At 42.9% G+C, this 23,179-nt stretch overlaps 2 protein-coding genes across 3 annotated transcripts in view; one reads left to right on the forward strand and one right to left on the reverse strand.

Moving 5' to 3' along the window:
• Nucleotides 1–592: 592 nt before the first annotated feature.
• On the reverse strand, nt 593–14,844 carry LOC143275615 (uncharacterized). The gene is made up of 7 exons (XM_076579854.1): nt 14,794–14,844; nt 12,921–14,002; nt 12,148–12,315; nt 11,596–11,780; nt 10,417–10,933; nt 7,511–8,162; nt 593–6,182 (listed from the first exon to the last, which is right to left on the reverse strand). Exons 2-7 carry the CDS (start codon nt 13,995–13,997, stop codon nt 5,389–5,391), a joined length of 3,393 nt encoding a protein of 1,130 aa, XP_076435969.1. The 5' UTR covers nt 13,998–14,002; nt 14,794–14,844; the 3' UTR covers nt 593–5,388.
• Nucleotides 14,845–16,098: 1,254 nt separating this feature from the next.
• The window catches only part of LOC143275613 (uncharacterized), a 67,484-nt gene continuing 60,403 nt past the window's right edge, over nt 16,099–23,179 (forward strand). For both annotated transcript variants that reach the window (XM_076579852.1, XM_076579853.1), the window contains exons 1-5: nt 16,099–16,401; nt 18,090–18,222; nt 19,753–19,802; nt 20,718–20,904; nt 22,453–22,636. In XM_076579852.1, the coding sequence (XP_076435967.1) occupies nt 16,314–16,401; nt 18,090–18,222; nt 19,753–19,802; nt 20,718–20,904; nt 22,453–22,636 (642 nt within the window). In that variant the 5' untranslated portion in view covers nt 16,099–16,313. The remainder of the gene's footprint in view (nt 16,402–18,089; nt 18,223–19,752; nt 19,803–20,717; nt 20,905–22,452; nt 22,637–23,179) is intronic.

A 23,179-nucleotide genomic window follows, 5' to 3' on the forward strand; every position in this document is an offset into this window, starting at 1 on the left:
AATTACTTTAATGCCAATATAGAGACACACACAGAGAGGGATAAAAGCATTTTATCAGGAAGAAGTCAGAACTAGTTTCGTAACTCAAATTTTCAAAACCCACTGTTTTCGTTTTGTTTTTTTGTTGTTGATTTTTTCTTTTTATGGGGAGGGGCGGTAGAGAAGGGGGGGGGGGGTCAAGTTCCTCGGATAATCACAGTTATTTTTCCTTATAAAATGTACACAAAACATTGTTTAACACATCTTGATAAATGTCCTTGTATAAAAATATACATGAAATATAACATTGTATTAAACTGAAAATACTACAGGTCCAGCCTGGCGTGTTGTACTCTGTAAACATAAGTTTTTATTCTCTAAATATATTTTGAGAAAGTATTCAGATACCTGGCAATTACAAATGATAACGTTAGACATAAAAATAAAAATAAAGTTAAAAAGGAAAAATTTTTTTTTTATCTCACAGACTATGATTCTTCTGCCACACCCCAATCACAAACATTACACATAAAACTAATAAGGTGTGATTTAAAAAAATGTATATAAAAGACGAAGAAATTTTTAAAAATCTCTTCCTACTTCCCCCCCCCCCCCCCTCCCACACACCCCTACCTGTCCAACCAACACCCTCTCCCAGACCCTCAAAATGCATAGCAATATCATGGGAGCTTCAGCCCACAAACAGAAGATGAACAATCTTTTCAGTTTCAGTTTCCCATGGAGGAATCACTGCATTCTGACAAATGCATATTTGTATTTGTATTTCTTTTTTATCACAACAGATTTCTCTGTGTGAAATTCGAGCTGCTCTCCCCAGGGAGAGTGCATCGCTATACTACAGCGCCACCCATTGTTTTTTATTTTTTCCTGCGTGCACTTTTATTTGTTTTTCCTATCGAAGTGGATTTTCCTACAGAATTTTGCCAGGAACAACCCCTTTGTTGCCGTGGGTTCTTTTACATGCGCTAAGTGCATGCTGCACACGGGACCTCGGTTTATCATCTCATCCGAATGACTAGCGTCCAGACCACCACTCAAGGTCTAGTGGAGGGGGAGAAAATATCGGCGGCTGAGCCGTGATTCGAACCAGCACGCTCAAATTCTCTCGCTTCCTAGGCGGACGCGTTACCTCTAGGCCATCACATATACGTTACACCACATCTGCTTGGCAGATGCCCAACCAGCAGCATAACCCAACGTGCTTAGTCAGGCCTTGAGTGCATGCATATAATATATATATGTGTATCTATCAGAGAGGACTTCTTCAACAGAAGTTTGCCAGAGGACAACACTCTCGTTGCCACAGGTTCTTTTTCAGTGCGCAAAGTGCACGCTGCACACGGGACCTTGGTTTATAGTCTCATCCGAACGACAAGACACTCAGTTTGATTTTCCAGTCAAACTTGGGAGAAAGGGCGAGAGTGAGATTCAAACCCAGACACTCACACACTCTGTAATGGAAGAAGAGCGTCTTAACCATTCTGCCACCCTCCTCCTGAACAGTCTATGTGGGGTAACATCAGCACTCTGTCTGAAGAGAAGATATGAATACTGAACATTAGATTCAAGCTTAAGATAAAAAGAAAAAAAGAAGGTGATTTGAATGGTTCACATCTAACAACTGGATAAAACCTCTTCACACAAAAATCATGATGAAAACAGCACGAGACAACAAACTCATCCCAACTCTGCAACATCAAACGATCCTATTCACGACTGGTGAACGCTAAAGTATTCCATTCATATCATACTTCGTTGTTCAGGGCAATTTGCATAACAATTGAACGACTGGTTAGTTAAAAAGAATGTGGACAGACTGCACAGAAGGACTCACTCACAAATTCACTCCCCCTCCCCCCTCAACCCCCTTCAAGTTGAAATAAGCACATTCAAAACGCTGGACATTGTGAGTGATTGTCACACAGTTCTTTTCACTGGAGGATGAAGAGATTCGATTCTCAAACCAGACCAGGCTGAAGGAATACAGTGCTAAAGCACAAGGCTTGCCATGGTCTCTATTACTTTAGAAAATTATTTATTTGGGGCAAGGGAGGGGGTGGAATAGTAGGGAGGAACAGAACTGGGTTGGTTTGTTTTTGTGTGCCTTTCCATAATTGTTGTGGTTGTTGGGGTGGGTTCTATCTTCGATACAGCGTTTTCCACAAGAGGGTAAGGAAGAACAAGAGGGGAAGGAAAAGGGAATGAACACCTCACACAAGGTTGTTTTACAGAGGTTCTCTATTCTGATCTCGTCAATGCGCAACAATGCGCGTCAATGCGCAAACCTCTGATCAGTGTGACAACACGCCAAACATTGAAACACTAGGACCCGTCCGGTCCAGCCGATTCTCACGCTCTGGCTTACAGTTGCTGTGACGGGATCAGCTAAGCTATCCAGAACTGTACTCACTGACACTGAGGAACGATGATCACAATAAAATCCTATTCATAAGAAACACGCAATTGCTTCCCCTGGCATCACAAGCACCAACATGCAATTGCTTCCCCTGGCATCACAAGCACCAACATGCAATTGCTTCCCCTGGCATCACAAGCACCAACATGCAATTGCTTCCCCTAGCATCACAAGCACCAACATGCAATTGCTTCCCCTAGCATCACAAGCACCAACATGCAATTGCTTCCCCTGGCATCACAAGCACCAACATGCAATTGCTTCCCCTGGCATCACAAGCACCAACATGCAATTGCTTCCCCTAGCATCACAAGCACCAACATGCAATTGCTTCCCCTAGCATCACAAGCAACAACACGCATGCGCAATCTCAACCACACATTCATTCAAAGTGCCACAAAAATAAATGCTATTACATAATTATGCTCAATTCCTCTTCTTTGGATCAGGTATGAGGCATTCAGAAAAAAAACATCCAGGCTGTCAGCTTTTTCTAATTTTCATTTCTCTCTGTCCTCTCTCTCTCTTTCTCTCTCATGCACGCACACACACACACACGCACACACACACGGCAAGCATGAGACACCATCTGCCTGTCTCTTACAATACTAACTGCCCTTTTTTTTCAGTTTGGAATGCCAAATCACACACAGCTCCCAATGGCACACTGCAAAAAAAACAAACGAAAACAAACTTTGTTCCAAACACGGAGTGTTCAAACAATTATCACAATCACCTGACATGATATTTGGTTGAATCTTCGTTGGTAATAACTTAAAAGCATTCAGGTTGGCCCACTCCATTCACAAGTCCAGACTACCTCCTGTTTTGTTGTCACACATACCATCACCTGGAGCTTTGCCCTCAAAATCCTAACACTGCTCACATCACTGAGTACTCCACTGGATGCAGGAGCATGGCAAACAAGGAAGGAATGGCTTTCAAAGATCAGCAGTTGGCCACAAACAACAAAGAATAAACAACGGTTTGAACACCTCTGAACCGTTCAAACAACATGGTTTCTATAAATAAAACATGCAGTTGCACATGCACACACACAAGTCAACAAAGCCTCAGTTACAGAAAGAAAACGACACACAGAAAGGATGATGATAGCAATACAATGCGAGTACAGGCCTACTATATTGAGCCAAACACTTTTGATAAAGACAGGACTGACGGCCTTGAAAACTCTGTGCAGGCCACACACCTCAGAGTTATTCCAAAAATGTGACAGTAACGATTTGACGCTTAAATAATGTGAGTCACCACTCCTTATACAGAAAATACATAATAAGAATTTATGCTTGCATCTGAACTGCCTGAGAAGAAAAAATACAATTATACACAGTATGTTTTGGTGTTTTTTTTCTTTAATGTAAGGCAGTATCTTAGTTAAATAAGTTACAAACAACTTCTCAATTTGAGAAAGTGACCAGAAAATTTCAGTCTGCAAATTAAAACAAAAAGAAGACGACACCACCATCTTTATGCGACCTATTAGCAGTTTCATGGTGTTGAAGTCAGTCATCATACAGCACTACACTAACCCTCTGATTCCCGGTCTCCTTGAAGTACCAATTTCATCGTTCCTTTGGCTAGCATATCAATTCACCGCATTCTTCCAGTGGTAATTGGCTGCAACAATGCAGATGTGCATCTCTGAGCTGGGGCATCTATATCTGAGTCAATCAGGAAGGGAAACCATAGTTTCAGTTTCTCAAGGAGGCGTCACTGAGTTCAGACAAATCCATATATACTACACCACATCAATACGGCAGATATCTGACAGGCCCATAACCCAATGTGCTAGTCAGGCCTTGAGGACATGCATACGAGTATATCATATACCTATCTGAGTGGATGTCTTCTATTTTATGTCACCAGAGGACAACACTTTTGTTGTCATTGGTACTTTTTAAAATTCGCCAAGTGTGTGTTGCACAAAGGACTTAGTTTATTGTCTCATATGAAGATTGACGGGCGCAACAGCTGAATGGTTAAAGCGCTGGACTTTCAATCTGAGGGTCCCGGGTTCGAATCACAGTGACGGCGCCTGGTGGCTAATGGGTGAAGATTTTTACGATCTCCCAGGTCAACATATGTGCGGACCTGCTAGTGCCTGAACCCCCCTCGTGTGTATACTGCAAGCAGAAGATCAAATACGCACATTAAAGATCCTGTAATCCGTGTCAGCGTTCGGTGGGTTATGGAAACAAGAACATACTCAGCATGCACATCCCTGAAAGCGGAGTATGGCTGCCTACATGGTGGGTTAAAAAACGGTCATACACGTAAAAGCCCACTCGCGTATATACGAGTGAACGTGGGGAGTTGCAGCCCTCGAATGCAGAAGAAGAAGAAGAAGTCTCATCCGAAGGACTAAACACTCAGTCTGATTTTCCAGTCACACTTGGGAGACAGGGCGAGGGGGGGAATGGAACCCACACCCTCATGGGCAGTGTACTTGCAGACAGGCATCTTAACCATTCTGCCACCTTCCTCCTTTGGATACCATAAACACAAGAAAGTCAATGCCTGTTCTTTAGGTGCACACAGTTTGCTACCTACTTCTTATTGTTCGTCTCGTTCATTGCATGGTGGTTTTGGCTGTACAAATCAGGAATGCATAACTGCAGCTTGTATTCTTAGTTAAAGCCGTGTAAAGTAACTTCATCATCTCTAGTACATGATAAATCAATGACAGGTTCCACACAGTTTCTATAAGACAGTTACACATATCACATTCACTTAACACACAGACATGACTTAATAATAATACTTCACCCCAGAAACGTTGAACAGAATGATAATGAGACATTTACACACAACACATACACACACTTCAACACGCAGACATGGCTTGAATAATTTACAACAAACACGTTGAACAGACAATGAAGTTTACCTTTTAGGCACCCACACAACACAACAAACGAACAACAGGACAGGACAGAGAGAGACTGTCGTCACTACTGCTGCTGCTGACAATAGTAGGGGAAAGTGCTATAATACTGGGGCGGGAAAACCACACCGTCATGCTGAGGAGCTGGATACTCCGACATCGGAGCAGACTGCGACAAGGCTGACGACGCACTGCTGTCACTGGGGGCAGGGGGCCCGGGGGAAGAAGTGTGCGGGGGAAGGGAAATGACCGAGGAGCCCCCTGGTGACACAGGCAGCCGGTTCTGGACCGGCAGATCGGGTGGAGAGCCGATGGCCACCGAGGGAGACAAGTGGGAAGACAGAGTGGTCCCCCCCAGCTGGTCTCCGCTCAACGGAGGCAGAAGATTCTTGAAGTCCGCCGGCAGGCTGGAGGGCAGAGACATGCTGGAGTTCGATGAGAGGGCAGAGGTCACAGAGGTGAAGGTCATGCTGCCCAAGGTCGACCCCTCCCGCCTGTCATCTCTCCCTTGTTTGCCTCGACCAACCATCTTGGCCATGCTGGGCAGTCGCACGGTGTCTGCCACACTCCCCTCCCAGGCCTTGCTCACTACTTTGGCAATGCTGGGGAGTTTCACTGCAGCGTCGACAGCACCAGAGTCCTCTCCCTTGCTGATCTCCAGCAGGTACTCGTAGTCACTCAGCTTGGACTCCTCAAGACCGGCGGTCGTATCGGAGGTGTTCATGTTCAACGCTGCACCGTTGGTCTTTGAGGCCTGAGCGTTCTTGGCGTTTTCGCCGTGTTTCGCCTTCTTGTGCTTGCAGAAGTTTCCAGAGTCGGAAAACTTGGCACCGCAGTCTTTACACCAGTACGGCTTGTCACCTGGAAAGAGGAGGAAAGGAATAGTGAGTTCGAGTCCATTCCATGCTCTGAGTCTCTCGGACAATGTGGTCACCAGGTTAACCATTTTCCTCATACATCAAATAACCGTCCACCAATTCTGAGTTTAGCTCTCAGACTATTATCAAATTCATTACGGACCAAGTATTGTTCTTATGTCAAGTGCATATGCTTTAGTAACCTGACAATTGAGCATATAATTTTTGACTGTAGCTTGATGAAGCCTTATGTACACGAAAGTGTGTCTTCACAAGTGACTGAGAACGTTGATGTTTTTGACTTTTTGCATTCATTATCAGTTATTTCGCTTGTCAGTTTAACAACTTCTCTTTTACGAAGTCCTTTAAGTAATTTCCTGTAATTGTATTTAGATTTTTTTTCTTTTTTTCAAATTTCACCCACATTTCACCCTCATTTGCCCAGTTTCCCCCAACCCTCCATTCATTCACATCTCCCACCCCTTCTAACCAATAATACTCAAATACCAATATGTGTAACGGGACATTAAACAAAATTCCTCCTCCTCCTATGAAGGGAGACAATTTGAGCGCACAGGTTCTTATCCCAAACTCGCCAGTATTTTCTCCTAATCCACAAAACCTTGAGTGGTGGTCTGGATGCTGGTCATTCGGTGAGATGATAAACCGAGGTCCTGTGTGCTGCATGCACTTAGCACGCGTAAAAAACACTTAGCAACAAAAGGGTTGTCCCTGGTAAATTTCTGTGGAAAAATCCACTAGGACAGGAAAACAAATACACATGTATGCAGACAAAAAAAAAAAAAAAAAAAAAAAAAGGGGTGGTGCTCTCACTGTAGCGACACTCTCTCCCTAAGGAGACCAGCCCAAATTTCGCAGAAATCTGTCTTGACAAGACAGTAATACAATACAATACCTGTACTTTATAAATGCTAAACTGTTTGCTTCAAATTAGTTCAGAGCACTGTTACTGTCTTAGCTTTGTAAACTTAATTGCCTTTGCTTGTCTTCATTGTATCTGCGTGTCTGTGTCTGTCTTAAACGGGGCTACAATCGCTATTGCTTTAACTGTGGCTACAATCTCTATTGCTTTAACTGTCAGACCACAGTCTTTAAACTGTCAACAGAGTGTTAACTGATACGTCACAGGAGGATAAAAAAAAGAAGAAAACAAAAATCCATAAAAACAACAACAAAAATGGACATACACACTAAACAGGAAACACAGTTTTCACTAAAAGGGGCGGGGGGAAGAAAGAAAGAAAGCAGTGACAAACACACACGCCCTTCTAGTGCACAAAAAACTATACAGCCTGAAAAACCACCACCAACCTGAGTGGGTCCTCATGTGCACGGTCAAGTTGTGAGCGCGGGAGAAGGCCGCCCCGCACTCCGAGCAGAGGAAGGGCCGGTCCCCGGTGTGCGAGCGCTGGTGCGCGGTCAGGCGGTGCTGAAAGGCGTAGGCCTTGTCGCACCGGTCACACTTGAATGGGCGGCTCTTGGTGTGGGTCACGCGGTGCTTGACCAGGTCGCTGGAGGCCGAGAAGGACTTGCCGCAGTCCGGGCACAGGAAGGGCTTGATCCCCTCATGCATCCTCATGTGCTGGGTCAGGTGGCCCGACCAGCGGAACGTCTTGCCGCACTTTTTGCACGCGAAGGGCTTCTCTCCAGTGTGGCGCCGCATGTGCTGCTTCAGGGTGCTGGAGGAGGGGAAGGTGGAGTTGCACTCCTCGCAGGTGAACGGCCGCAGCCCTGTGTGCTTCTGGCTGTGCACGGTCAGCCCCGACTTCTGGGTGAAGGCCTTGCCGCAGTCCTTGCAAAGGTAGGGCTTCTCCCCTGTGTGGGTCCGCGTGTGGATCTTCAGGCGGCTCGACTTGGCGAAGGCGGCCTCGCAGCCGTCGTAGCTGCACTTGTATTTGCGCAGCTTCAGCTTCACTTTGGGGCTGCTGGGTTTCTCTTCAGGGGGGCTCCTGCCTACTCCACCCTGCACACAGAGCAAGTCTTGGATGGATGGTCACGCCAAGGAAGCACACAATCCAAGGTCCTCTTTTGCAATATCTCCACTGGCTCCCTGTCTCACACAGAATAAAGTACAAGATCACCACTCTATGTTATAAATGCATTCACAAATCTGCCCCATCCTATCTCTGTGGCTGCCTTCACCTCTACACTCCATCTTGCTCACTACGATCGGCTTCGGATCCACTCTGTTTACACATACCCAGATTCAAACACTTGATTGTTGGCCACCGTTCTTTCTCTGTCTCTGGACCTTGCAATTGGAATGAACTTCCTCTTTCGCTTCGTCAAGTCTCCACACTCAGTTCTTTCAAGTCTGGCCTTAAAACCCACCTATTCCCAAAATAGCCTCCCTTCCCTGCCTCTTTCTTGTCTTCAGCTTCTCCAGTTTTAGAGTTATGCATGTGTGTGAATGACTGGTGCGAAAGCACTTTGATTTGTCTCTGCACAAGATTCAGCGCTATATAAATACCATTATTATTATTATTATTCCTCCATTTTAGTAGCTCATGGGTCAGGTCTTTTTTCACCCTCTATATGGCTGTGAGCCATGTTCTGGGTGCTAGACGTTTGAACGAGATGATAAGGTAAGGTCCTTCATGCATTGTAACAAAGAACACATAAGCACACAAGAACCGAAGAGCTGTCCCTTTCAAACTTCAATACAAAAATCAACCCTCACAGAAATGAACAGGGGTATACACTGCTACATGACAGCAATCTCTCTCTCTCTCTCTCCAAGAAGCCCTATTATGCAATAAACTATTGCTCATTCATGACAAAACTGAAATCCTCCTCATCTCCCCTTCGAAAGCACTAAACTCAATTCCCCATTTCTCTCGTTTAGTCTTGCAAAATATGCTTGATCTCTTTCCTTATTAAAGATATCAGATTAACAATTCATTCACAACTGACAAAAGCCTGTCAAACAGTTGGCATTCAGTAAGATTTCTAAAATGAACCTGTATAATGTCCATTGGTTCTATTCATCCGAACTTTGTTATTCTGGCCACAATGTCAGTTTGTTCCAGGATCATGGTTCTATTCATAACTTTGTTATTCTGGCCACAATGTCAGTTGTTCCAGGATCATGGTTCTATTCATCCTAACTTTGTTATTCTGGCCACAATGTCAGTTTGTTCCAGGATCATGGTTCTATTCATCCTAACTTTGTTATTCTGGCCACAATGTCAGTTTGTTCCAGGATCATGGTTCTATTCATCCTAACTTTGTTATTCTGGCCACAATGTCAGTTGTTCCAGGATCATGGTTCTATTCATCCTAACTTTGTTATTCTGGCCACAATGTCAGTTGTTCCAGGATCATGGTTCTATTCATCCTAACTTTGTTATTCTGGCCACAATGTCAGTTGTTCCAGGATCATGGTTCTATTCATCCTAACTTTGTTATTCTGGCCACAATTTCAGTTTGTTCCAGGATCATGGTTCTATTCATCCTAACTTTGTTATTCTGGCCACAATGTCAGTTGTTCCAGGATCATGGTTCTATTCATCCTAACTTTGTTATTCTGGCCACAATGTCAGTTTGTTCCAGGATCATGGTTCTATTCATCCTAACTTTGTTATTCTGGCCACAACGTCAGTTTGTTCCAGGATCATGGTTCTATTCATCCTAACTTTGTTATTCTGGCCACAATGTCAGTTGTTCCAGGATCATGGTTCTATTCATCCTAACTTTGTTATTCTGGCCACAATGTCAGTTTGTTCCAGGATCATGGTTCTATTCATCCTAACTTTGTTATTCTGGCCACAATGTCAGTTTGCTCCAGGATCAATACAATCAAGGCTGTCGTTACTGTCTTCTCACCAGCTGTCCAGGACATTATCTAGAAGCCAGGGATGAAATCTGGAGGAATGACTTGCGGCTGGCTTTAAAGTCAGACAACACTCACTACCTCTGCTTTTCACTTATTAATCCCCTTGAGCGCCTCAACACGTATCACGTACATGCATAGTGACATCACTGATGACGTCATTAGAAGAAGGGAAATAACTCTGGATGGCTGAAAATTCACAAAGTTTATCTAGAGTGGTATATCTACTGACATTTTAGGCATATTGTTTTGGATATTGTTTTATGACTTGAAAATACCACTTTCTACTGGTCTTCCCCCCACCCCCTCCCCTGCCACTGAAGGGTCTTTGGTTTCACCCATCGACAAAACAACAACACACAACTCTTCACATCTAACCACTCACTCGTCTTCTTCTCTGTCCCAGCTTCTTCGGCTTTTCCTCCTCTTCCTCCTCCTCGTCCACATCCCCCGCCTCCATACATGTTTCCAGCACCCAGGCCGCCTCCCCATCCGACTCTTTGCCCGGATCTGTCAGCGGCTCTAAGTGCAGGCCCTCGTGGGATGGCAGATCAAGCGGCTCTCTTTTGGCTTCAACCTCTACGTTTCCCATGTTTGCCAAGACGTTGGAAGCATTGAGCGAAGCCGACATCTTGGAAGCGCTGAGGGAAACGGAACTGCCGGAAGTGCTGAGGGAAGTGGACATCTTGGAAGTGCTGACAGAAGCAGACATCTTGGAAGTGTTGAAGGAAGTGGATGTGTTCGAAGTGTTGAGGGAAGCAGAAGTGTTTGAAGTGTTGGAAGACGCGGTGTGTGAGTCAGTGGCTTGAGATGCTGCCTGACATGCCACACAGGTCAAGGTCAGGACGGCGTGGCAGTTCATGCAGAATCCCAAAGGCTGCCTGGAGCTGGCATTCTCGTAACTGTCCAGATCACACACACACACACACACACACACACACACACTTTTTTTTAGGAATAAGAAGTTTCAAACATTAAAAACAGAATCACGGGTCGTTCGCAAACCTGAAACAGTAGAGTATACATCTAACAGCATTTCAGAGTTGATCCTAATCATTCAGTAAAAGTGAATTGCATGATGTCATCATCAATCCAGTTGGCCTAGCCTTTGCTTCAACCCAGACAGACACTTTAAGCTTTACTTTGGTTGTGTTCTATTTGATAGAGAAGCACAATTATAAAGTATTTGTATTGTGAACCATAGCAAAATAAGTCACCATAAAATCACCATGATAGACAAAGTACAGTCATGTCACTGTAATTCTAACCAATACCTGAAAGGAAAAAAAAATCACTCTGTAACTGCTAAGTATTCAGTGTAGTCAGAGAACACAGCAATATCTAATTATTACAAAAAATGATACATCAACAGTCATTTGATCACTCCCAGTCACATACCAATGCCCCACAACATTACCGTAGAAAGTGGAACTTTTTTTTTTCTTCAGGAATCAGACCCCTGCCGGAGTCTGCACCAGTGGGTCACAGTGTAGTATGTGTAATGAAACCTCAATTTTCACAGTGTCCAGAAAAAAAAAAAGGTCAACACCAAAAGTTCACTCACTGCTGCATGAGGAAGACGGCGATTTCTGTGTCACTGGTCAAGCCCTGATTTTGCCCAATGTGGCGCCATCTGTCCAACGGCTCCCCCTGGATGTCTGGCCGCCACACTCGCTGTGTGTGACGAGGCTTGCGGGTCATACGTCGGGGTCGCGGCTCTTGGGGTGCTGGTGACACAGTTTCTAGTTCCTGTGAAGAAAAAGAGATAGGTTTTAATGGGTCGTATTTCTCTGGGAAAAACACATACAAAAACGAAGCTTCCAACCTTGATCCATCAAGTGCCAAACCTGCTGCCAAACCTGTTGCCAAACCAAGGGATGGCAGACTGAAAGTCTGATGCATTACCCGTCTTCCAAAACAGATGATTACAGACTCTATGCATGGATATAACTGATCATATTAGCCAGGAATCACTGTAAACATTACAAAACCATCCATAGAAACAATCCCAAAAGTAAGGGCGTTGCAGAAGACAACACTTCACACTACAAGAAGTTGGAGGTGCGACAAAAAGCAAAACAAACAAACAAAATCCCAAATCCATCTTCATACTAACCTGTGGCTGTGATTTTGCTGACGGGAAAAGGCCAGTGGGAATGACTGGTTTTTCTGACCTTGGAGAATTTCTGGTCTCTTTCTCCGCCTCTGGCTGAGTCTTCAAATTCTGTCGAGCTCTCAGCCTCCGGGTCGTTCTCTCCACTCTCTCTGCACTTGCTTTGGTGGCCTGAGGATGACCAGTGGGCTACACTATTTCAGGGGGCAGGAGGGTGCATGGGTCTGTGTGTTGCTCTGAGTGTATTTAGCTCTGTGTGTGTGTGTGTGTGTGTGTGTGCGTGTGTGTGCATGAGAGAGAGAGAGAGAGAGAGAGAGAGAGAGAGTCAGTCTTCAATGCTATGCCTTTTTCCTCTAAGTGATTTTTTTCCCTTGAAGGCCTGACCAAGCGCGTTGGGTTATGCTGCTGGTCATCTGCTTGGCAGATGTTGTGTAGTGTATATGGATAACATTGATTTGTCCGAACGCAGTGACACCTCCTTGAGTAACTGGACTGAACTGAACTGAACTGAGCGTGTCTGTGAATGTGTGTGTGTGTGCATGCGTGTGTGCGTGTGCGTGTTCGTTCTTTTGTTTAGCGTCTTTTCACTATCAGTGATATTAGACGTAAATATTAGACGCATGTGCGTGTGTGCGTGTGTGAGTGTGTGTGTGTGTGTGTGTGTGTGTGTGAAATGATAATAATGTTTCATTAAAAATAGACCACATCCCCATCTGAAAGGGAACACATTCTTAATCTCTACAATCCTTTCAAAAGTTCTGCAAAAAAGCACCAACCTGTCGGGTCAGTCTCCCAGACTGCTTCACATCTTGTGTCATCACTGACGACTTATCAGCATGACAACCAGGTCCACAGTCTGAATCAGCTTTTCCATCACTCCTTGTACTGCTCACTTTGTCACACACATGTACTGTGGCAGCCCTTTGTGCCACATGCACAGGTACCCCAGCCTCAGGAGCAAACTCTCTTATCCTCCCCTCCGCCTGCAGAGAGAAGGCTGAAGACTGTTCACTTCCACTGACCGGGGAGAGAGTAGAGGATGCTGGGCCTGAGGGAAAAGGAGGAACCGACGACGGCTGCTTGTACCAGGTGAGAGATGGGGCTGGCTGGGAACTGGTGACAGGAACTGAAGACTGGGAATTTGTACAGGGAACTGAAGACTGGGAACCAATGAAGGGAACCAATGGATCACATTTGGCAAAGGAAACAGAAGGCTGGGAGCTTTTAAAGTTCGTTGAAGGTTGGGAACTGCTTGAAGGTAATGAAAACTGGGGACTGGTTAATGGAACGGTGGTCTGGGAACAGGTAAAAGAAACTGAAGGTTGGGAACTTGGTGACTGAACTGAAGGCATCGGTTCTAAAGACAGCGGCAAGGAAGAGGACTGTTCCTGGAAGGAATTCAACGAATGGAAATGGACCTGTACACTTACTGGCTGCTCACCATGATTATTTTCACAATTCCTGTTGGAAGTAGACTGCTCACCAAGGTTATTTTCACAATTCCTGTTGGAAGTAAACTGCTCACTAATGTTATTTTCACAATTCCTGTTGGAAGTATACTGCTCACCAAGGTTATTTTCACAATTCCCGTTGGAAGTATACTGCTCACCAAGGTTACTTTCACAATTCCCATTGGAAGTATACGATGCAAACAGGCTCCAGTCATCACCATAGCTTGTGCTGCTCGGAGCCTGTGGGTAAGTGGTGAAGTTTTTGGACTCAGTTAGTGTCGTCAGCTTGTGGTCCATCATATCACCTGCTTCTAGTTTAATGCTGTGTGCAGCCACTGCCAAACTGAAAGCATTCGCCGTGATCAGCTTGTCTTGGGATTGTTGTCCTAAGTCTGTATCCATGATCACTGTCACAAGAACAACATAATTGATGGTTGTGCTAAGTCTGTATAACCACAATTATTGTCAAGGGGATTTAAAATTAAATTAAAAAACAAACAAAAAAACCCGCATTCACAAAAAACAACAACAACAACAAAAAAAAAACAAAACAGCCAAATATAATTGTCTCCATGGTCAAGAAAACAAAATCTTTCCAACTGGCAAATGACTTGTTGTGGAGGAATACAAGAGTAAAAGAAAAACTTTTCTACCATTGAAGACAAAAAGTAAATGAATAAAGCCAAAGAAAACTAAAATCAGGACAGAGAGAAAAAAATAAATGGAAAGATACATATATATACTGAGAGAGAGAGAGAGAGAGAGAGAGAGAGAGCTCTTGTGAACATCTTCCCCTTGGTTTAATTTTTCCAACATCACCTACTAACCAGCACACTCCCCTGGTCCCCTTTTGCGAGATGCAGCTAAAGCAATGTGTGTGTGTGTGTGTGTGTGTGCGTGTGTGAGAGTGTGTGTGTGCGTGTGTGTGTGTGTGCGCGCGGGGGGATGTGCGTGCTTGGTCTCTGACCGAGGACAGGCGCTTTGTAAGTATCCAAATCCATCCATCCTTTTCTCGAGAATTTGCAAGTGCAATTTCATGCTTGGACACGGCCGACTGATGAAAATACTCGAAAGAAATGCAGTCAAAAGCTACGTCACTGCATTCACGCCTTGGTTTGATGAATGCACATAAGCAGTGTAAGAACAGATGTGAAATATGACTTCATTTCTAACTCAGTAAGTAATGATTCCAACTGACCAAATCTTGGAAAAAGTGGGCTGCATGGGCGACTTACAGGAAGTGACTTTCTGTTTCGGTCGCCTGCCACTTAGTTTCGCATGTTTGTCCTCACACTCCCATCTCTTCATTGCAGTAGTTTCGTATTCTTGCTTTCCTTTCTGCATTCTCCTGCATTTGTCTGACAGACATGGATTATGTGCAAAGGAATGAATTTTAAGTGATGTATCAGAATGAAAAATAATAGATGTATATTTCTCCTCTTCTTGTCTGTTGTTTGCATTCCGAGCGAGCATAAATCATGGTATACCAATTCAGAAACTCTGCTTTATTCCCACTTCAAACTCATACCAGTTCAGACCATTCCAGCAGGACCCCCGAATCGTGTTTCAACTTGTTTTTCGAAAAAAAGAGAGTGATTTTGAGTACGAAAGGTTAAACGTGTAATAAAGATTTACATCACAGCAAAGTGCAAAAAATCTTCACGCTTGGCTGTTTTTGACAAGATGTTATTAATTCATAATTCACACGTGTACATAAACTGACACATTGGGCGCATGTGCCTTCGTTTTATACTACCTGCAGGATGTGTAAAGAGGAGGTGGCAGAATGGTTAAGACGCTCAGCTGCCAATACAGAGAGTCCGTGAGGGTGTGGGTTCGAATCCCGCTCTCGCCCTTTCTCCTAAGTTTGACTGGAAAATCAAACTGAGCGTCTAGTCTTTCGGATGAGACGATAAACCGAGGTCCCGTGTGCAGCACGCACTTGGCGCACTGAAAAAGAACCCATGGCAACGAGAGTGTTGTCCTCTGGCGAAATTACGTAAAATGAAATCCACTTTCATAGGTACACAAATATGTAAGCATGCACTCAAGGCCTGACTAAGCGCGTTGGGTTATGCTGCTGGTCAGGCATCTGCTCAACAGATGTGGTGTAGCGTGTATGGATTTGTCCGAACGCAGTGACGCCTCCTTGAGCAACTGAAACTGAAACTGTGTAAAGATTCCCATATTGACTGGCACCATGCAACAATTTGAAATAGGAAGTACGTATGGTAAAGAAATAGCAGCAGTAGTAGTAGTTTTCAGTTTCAGTTCACGAGCAGTCGCAGTAGTTTAAATTTCGTTTAATGTCTTTTGACGAATGTAATTTCAGATGATGTTATCATGGTGTGTGTGTGTGTGTGTGTGTGTGTGTGTGTGTGTGTGAGCGCACGTTGAAGCAACTCGTTTTCCTGATGTACTGGTATACCAGTTTCAGAAGCTGATATGCCAATTTGGACTTAAGCAGCTGGTGTCCATGTGGGACGGGAAAGGAATAATACGCTGTTGCAGGCCTTATTATTTTAATCGGTTGATGTGTTTTCACAAACATGCAACGCATTTGTGTGTTTCGCATTTGTTTTGCGTAAAGACTTCAGTACTGTGTCATGCTCAAATTAACAAAAACGTTCATATCTTTATGCAAACATGCAAACGGACGACAATGACGTCACGTGATCAAACGTTTGCGCACAGAAAGCTAACAGTCGGTGAAACAACATGGCGGCTGAAAATAATGTAAACATCGAAGTGATACTTAAAAACGCCCCTCCCATCAGTTTTCAAATTGACGCCGCTTATGCCAGCCGTGAGTGTTGAAACGCTGAAATTTTATCTGGTTCAGTCTGTAGTTACTTTTCGGTAACTTGATAATCATTGGGATTTGCTGTCTCCTGTGATTTTGGAAAGCTGATTTCAGCGACCTATTTTAATGGAAGCTTTCATGCATATTTCAGATCATATTACCAGTGGTCAGATCACATTTTCAATCGTCAAATTTTAGCGTCCTTATTGATCTGCTCACTGTGGTTTTCGGTTCTTTTAAGGGTAACTGTACTTATTTTCTATGTAGATTCAGTCGCTACACATTTTCCAATGTGTATCACTGGATGTCCACATAATCGTCTGCAATGATGCGATCATTCAGTCTGCCAATCAGAATCGCTTTATCTGTTTCACGGACCCCCAACCGTGCATAAGTAAACAAAAGACACGGCGGCTCGAGTTATTGTCGATTTATGTTCATGATATGTATTAATTTTAATCGTTTTTAAGCTTACACTTGATTATTAAGGATGGGGTTTGTTTGTGGGTTTTTTTGGAGGGGGGGGGGGGGCGGTGTTTGTTTTTTGCATTACACATTGTTTGTCACATGCCAGCATTGTAATTATTACAAACATTGCTGTTTTACAAGTTGATTACCAGGGAAATATAACTCCTACAGCAGGTTCTCAACCAGGGATTTTTCAGTACACTTTCAGTGTTTTGAATGAAGTACAACAGGAACGGGATACTTTCCTGTTTTGAGTTACCATTTTTGTGTGACATTTTGCATTTCATTTTGCAGTGTTTTTACCCCATTTTGATATGTATATATATATGTGTGTGTGTGTATTTTATTTTTACAGTTGTATATAGTAATCAGTATACACATCTTTCAACATATTCACCATACATACAATCAATCATTGCACCAGAATGTGTTGTTTTCATGAATAAGTTATTCACCGAAGTCGTATTGAGCGACCCCCCTCTAATGATCAGCTCTGGAGAATGACCCATACCTACATTATATATATTAATATATAAAATATGTGTGTTTGTGTGTGCATGCTCTCAGTTTGTAATGTTAACCTTATCTCCACCCATCATCCTTTCTACCCCTGATCAGAATGCGTGGTGGAACAGCTAGTAGTGGTGGTGTTGGTGAGACAATAGCCGAATGGTCGAAGTTAAAGCGTTGGACTTTCAATCTGAGGGTCCTGGGTTCGAATCTTGGCGACGGTGCCTGGTGGGTAAAGGGCAGGGATTTTTCTAATCTCCCAGGTCAACATATGTGCAGACCTGCTAGTGCCTGAATCCCCTTCGTGTGTATACGCACGTAAAAGATCAAATACGCACGTTAAAGATCCTGTAATCCATGTCAGCGTTCGGTGGGTTATGGAAACGCGAACATACCCAGAATGCACACCCCCCAAAATGGGGTATGGCTGCATATATGGCGGGGCAAATAAAACAAAACAGTCATACACGTGAAATGTTACATGTCTGTCTGAGTGTGTATGTGTGCATGCCTGAAATCTGATTGAATGACATAGGAAACAAATGATGGCAGCTGTCAGTCGGCTCTACCCAGGTAGGCAGCCTGTTATGCAAATGACCCTGTGTTTGTAAAGCACTTACAGCTTGGTCTCCGACCAAGGATAGACACTATATCAGTATATAAGTATCCATATCAATCAGTCAATCAAGTACACATTCATTGGACTTGTGCAGGTGGGCTCACCAAGGAATTCCTTCTTCAGACGTGTCAGCAGTACACATCCAATGTGACAGCAGAGGATGTTGAAGATGCAACAGTCAACGTCAGTACAACAGCCTTTGACAGTCAGTCTGGATCTGTTGGCAGGTAGAGTGACCCTTGAGTGTGCATGTGCTCATTTGTCACTGTGTCTGGTTTATGATGTAAACAGTTCTGTTTAAGTTTTAACTCATTCTGCTCCTTGTGCAAGTTAACTCATACCATGATTACTTCCCTTGTGGACCAGGTACAAGTATTCTTGTACCAACACCTATTCTAATTTTGTTTATTCTTGCTTGGTACAGTTGGCATTCTAAAGTGAACTGTTTATGGATTCTGGAAGCATGAAAACAAAGCTTTGTTTGACTGATTAAATCTACTTTTCCCCACAGATTTTTGCTGTTTTAGTGAACCACTCTGTTTTTTCTGCAGTGGTCTCATGTAGTGCAGAGTCCAGGGGAGTTGTAGCAGACATGTTGCTGTGGGGTAGAATGAGTTAAAAGTGCATGAGACGTTGTTCAGGCATTATACGTTACAACTGTAACACTGTTCCATATTGCTTGGCGTGATCAGTAGATGCTACATCAGCTGACTTTTTACCATTTTATTTCCCGTTGTATTTTGTAGGATTGCTTTTTCTCTCCAACAATTAGATAAGTTTGTACTGGGAAGAAAAAAAGGAAGAAAAAAGTTTGAATTGCTCAAATTTCAGTAATCCTTATGGTATTCTGTGAAATCCAATACTTTTGTTGTATTATAAAAGACATAAAAGTTTTTTTTATGAGCTTAAAAGATCACTTGAACATATGTGACGCAGCACATGAAAATCTGGCTAAAGTCACAATTTATCATTGTTTACATTTGTATACCTTCTAAAAGTTTAAAAATCACAGGTAAAAAATATAAAATTAAAACAGAAACACACACACACAAAAAACAAAACAAAAAAAACAAACCCAGAATGGATCTATCTGTCATAGTTTTTTTTCTATGATTTTTTCTAAATTCGTGTGCCCAGTGAGTAGAAATGGAGAAATCGGCTCATGAAAAAAAACACATATTTGTGTGCCAATAACTTAAAAAAAACAAGCATTAGCCTGCATATCTATGTAGTGTCAAAAGGTTCAGAACTGAATAAACTTTAAATTTCCATATGAAAGATGCACAGGAAAATTCGTATTTTCTCTCTGCACTACTCAAAGGAAGACTGGTATGGCAAGTGGAGGAGTGACGTCATGCAATACAGATTATTCAGCCACATGGGAAAACCCACATATTTGTTTGCCTGTAACTTTAAAACAAGAATTTTCCTGAACATATGTTTGGTGTCAGTTGATTCAGAATTGAGTAAATTTTAGATTTCGATATGACAAAGGTACAGGAAAATTCATATTTTCTCTTAGTACTTAAACATAGACAAGAATGTCAAGTTGAGGAGTGACATCATGCAATACTTATCATACAGCCAGGGGTTTTCGTGTGCTGCGTCACATATATCGAGTCAAATACAGCATCCATCTTGTGCCAGTGACGTCAGAGTTTTAAAGTATCCGTATGTCACACTCACAGTGTACAGAAATTCTCTGATAAAAACCTGTTGGTTGATTCATTGTTTTCCTTTCTTTTTTTTTTTTTCAGTGGAGATCCAGCTCCTGTGCCGTATTACGCTTCAAGGAATACATCGTCAGGTTTGTTACAAGTAATTAATGTGATAATGATTTTTTTTAAAATTTTTAATCAGTGGGTTTATGTTTGCACTTGTATTACTACTTGATCTTGTGGAGAGGAGTGTATAAGACGTTCATAGTAAGTCCTAGTTTTGTTTTGTTGTGTGTGTGTGTGTGTGTGTTTCTGTATGTATATCTATCGTGTGTGTGTGTGTGTGTGTGTGTGCGTGTTTGTTTCTGTATGTATATCTATCATGTGTGTGTGTGTGTGTGTGTGTGTGTGTACATCTATCATTATTTATGTGTGAATGTGATTTTTCATAGTGAAGTCATGGTTAATTGTTTGTGAGTGAATTTGATTGTCACACTGAACATTTCCTTTCATAGCTGGTGATGAAGTGTGGCAACACATTGTGAAAAGCGCATTTTTATTTTTCACACCACCCTACAATATTTGCATTGATAATGATATGTAAAGAACATTTGAATTCATAATAACCACACACACACACACACACACACACACACACACACACACACACACACACACATATATATATATATAGAAAGAAAGAAAGATAGATCAAACACACAAGATATTAACATAAATATTGCTGATTTCATCCAGTTGATACACATGGAGTAACCCACAGAACATTCAAACAAACATGAGGTCACACACACATACACATGTACGCACATTATACTTTTAGCACACGTGCACTCATACTTATATTCGTCATGTCAAAATTAGTCACAACCCCCAATTTCCAACCCCCCAAAAAGAATGGGGGCAGGGGTAACCAGAGATGATGATTATTTGAAGTGATAAGAAACGCAAGGCAGACCTGGACATTACAAGTTCTTCAGAGAAGAAGCCCCCCTCAATCAAGCGTTTCGAGCCTTAACTTATGAGGGTGTTGTACATACTTTCAGGAGGACAGTGGACCTCCAAGGCAGTGAAGTGTCTGATCAGCACCTACAGAGAGCTGCAGAACAAGTTCAGCTGCCCAGACATCATGAAGCGTGAGGCCTGGGGCATTGTGGCAGCAGTCATGAAGACCAAGGGCTACTCCGTCACAGGGTCCCAGTGTGACGACAAGATGAGGAACTTGAAGTTCAGGTCAGGGCTTTGGGGTCTTTGTTGTTGGTGGTGGTGGTTGTTTTAGGTCAGGTGAATTTTGTGTAGTCTTCTTATTGTGGAAATATTGCAGTCGATATAAAGAAAAAAAACACATAAGTACAAGGGGGGAGAAATTAAGTGAAAAATCCCAGCAAAAACTTGAAGTTCAGGTCATTTGTTTGATTTTGTAACGAGACATAGTGACACACCCTCTCCTCCGTTTATTACACACACACACACACACACACACATTAAGTCACCATGCGCACACACATACACATACACTTGCACACTCACATGCAGATACTTTTTCTTTGGTATGAAGCAGTTACTTCTAACACTTCATAAGTGGACAGAACTTGTAATCATTTTGTCTTTTTCTCAGTAATGGATTGGTTATAATGCGCTACACTCAGTGTTGAGAAGTGGCTCTGTAGAGGGTTTTTTCCTGTTCTTTCTGCATTCTCAGCTGCAACTTTTACATGTATGACTGTTTTTGCCCCATCATTGAGGAAGCCATCCTTACTGATTACGTTGGTGTTTCCATAACTCACCAGACACTGACATGGCTGCAGGATATTCAATATACGTACTGGAATTTCTGCTTGTGTGTATACACACAAATGGTATGAAGGCACTAGCAGATCTGCGCATATGTTAACCTGTGAGATCGGAGAAGGAAAACAATCTCCACTTCAAACTGCCAGATGTCACAACCAGGATTGAATCCCAGTATCCTTGCATTGAAAGTCTGGCACTTGAATCAGTTGGCTGTTGTGTGCCCATCAGTGTTCTTCATTCATGATTATGTTTCATTGTTAGTGTGTGAGTGGTTTTGCAGACACAAAGTGTTGAGCAACAAGAGAAAGGGGAAGGGAGAAGAAGGGTGTATTAGTTGTTAACATGTGCGTGGTTTTGCAGACACAGTGTTGTGTGACAGGAGAAAGGGTGTATTAGTTGTTAACATGTGCGTGGTTTTGCAGACACAAAGTGTTGTGTGACAGGAGAAAGGGTGTATTAGTTGTTAACATGTGCGTGGTTTTGCAGACACAAAGTGTGGAGCGACAGGAGAAAGGAGAAAGGGTGTATTAGTTGTTAACATGTGCGTGGTTTTGCAGACACAAAGTGTGGAGCGACAGGAGAAAGGAGAAAGGGTGTATTAGTTGTTAACATGTGCGTGGTTTTGCAGACACAAAGTGTTGTGTGACAGGAGAAAGGAGAAAGGGTGTATTAGTTGTTAACATGTACGTGGCTTTGCAGACACAAAGTGTTGTGTGACAGGAGAAAGGGTGTATTAGTTGTTAACATGTGCGTGGTTTTGCAGACACAAAGTGTTGAGCAACAGGAGAAAGGGTATATTAGTTGTTATCATGTGTGTGGTTTTGCAGACACAAAGTGTTGAGTGACAAGAGAAAGGAGAAGGGAGAAGAAGGGTGTATTAGTTGTTAACATGTGTGTGGTTTTGCAGACACAAAGTGTTGAGCGACAAGAGAAAGGAGAAGGGAGAAGAAGGGTGAATTAGTTGTTAACATGTGTGTGGTTTTGCAGACACAAAGTGTTGAGCGACAAGAGAAAGGAGAAGGGAGAAGAAGGGTGTATTCGCTGGGAGCACATGAGAGACATGGACAACTTGGTGACGGGGGTCATCCCAGAGGACTCTGCCACCTTGACTGAAGCAGGCAGCCAGGCAGACCCCGGGGAGGAACACAGGGAGCTAAGTCAAGAACAGCAGGTGCTTTGAAAAATATCACAGCACAGTCGCCAGTATTCTCTCCCCCTCTGCTAGACCTTGAGTGGTGGTCTGGACGCTGGTCATTCAAATGAGAAGATAAAGTGAAACGCACATAAAAGAACCCATGGCAACAAAAGGGTTGTCCCTGGCAAAATTCTGTAGAAAAATCCACTTCGATAGGAAAACAAATTTTAAAAAAAAATGCATGGAAGAAAAAAAAAAAAAAAAAGGGTGGGGCTCTCAGTATAGCAACACACTCCCTGGGGAGAGCAGCCCGAATTTCACACACAGAAATCTGTTGTGACAAAAGTAAGAAATACAATACAATATGATGCAATACAATACAGTACAATACAATACAATACAATACAATACAATACAATAAAATACAATACAATACAATACAGTACAATGCAATGTATGAAGCAAGTCGTTCGCTTCCTCTCTTGTTAAGATCCAGTCATTCTCTGTGAGTGGTCGTTTTCTCATTCTGTTCCTTTCTTGCCACAGTCCTGTCTTTCCCTTTGAGTAAACTTTCATTTA

The sequence above is a fragment of the Babylonia areolata genome, chromosome 30 (assembly GCF_041734735.1).
Source record: "Babylonia areolata isolate BAREFJ2019XMU chromosome 30, ASM4173473v1, whole genome shotgun sequence".
Classification (NCBI taxonomy): domain Eukaryota; kingdom Metazoa; phylum Mollusca; class Gastropoda; order Neogastropoda; family Buccinidae; genus Babylonia; species Babylonia areolata.

Excerpts from the sequence above, each read along its gene's own strand:
- LOC143275615 (XM_076579854.1), bottom strand. The coding sequence starts at position 13,997 with ATGGATACAGACTTAGGACAACAATCCCAAGACAAGCTGATCACGGCG. Across the intron at positions 11,781-12,147 it reads CAGCAAAATCACAGCCACAG|GAACTAGAAACTGTGTCACC; the intron begins GTTAGTATGAAG and ends TTTTCTTCACAG. Across the intron at positions 6,183-7,510 it reads GCACATGAGGACCCACTCAG|GTGACAAGCCGTACTGGTGT; the intron begins GTTGGTGGTGGT and ends TCCTCTTTCCAG.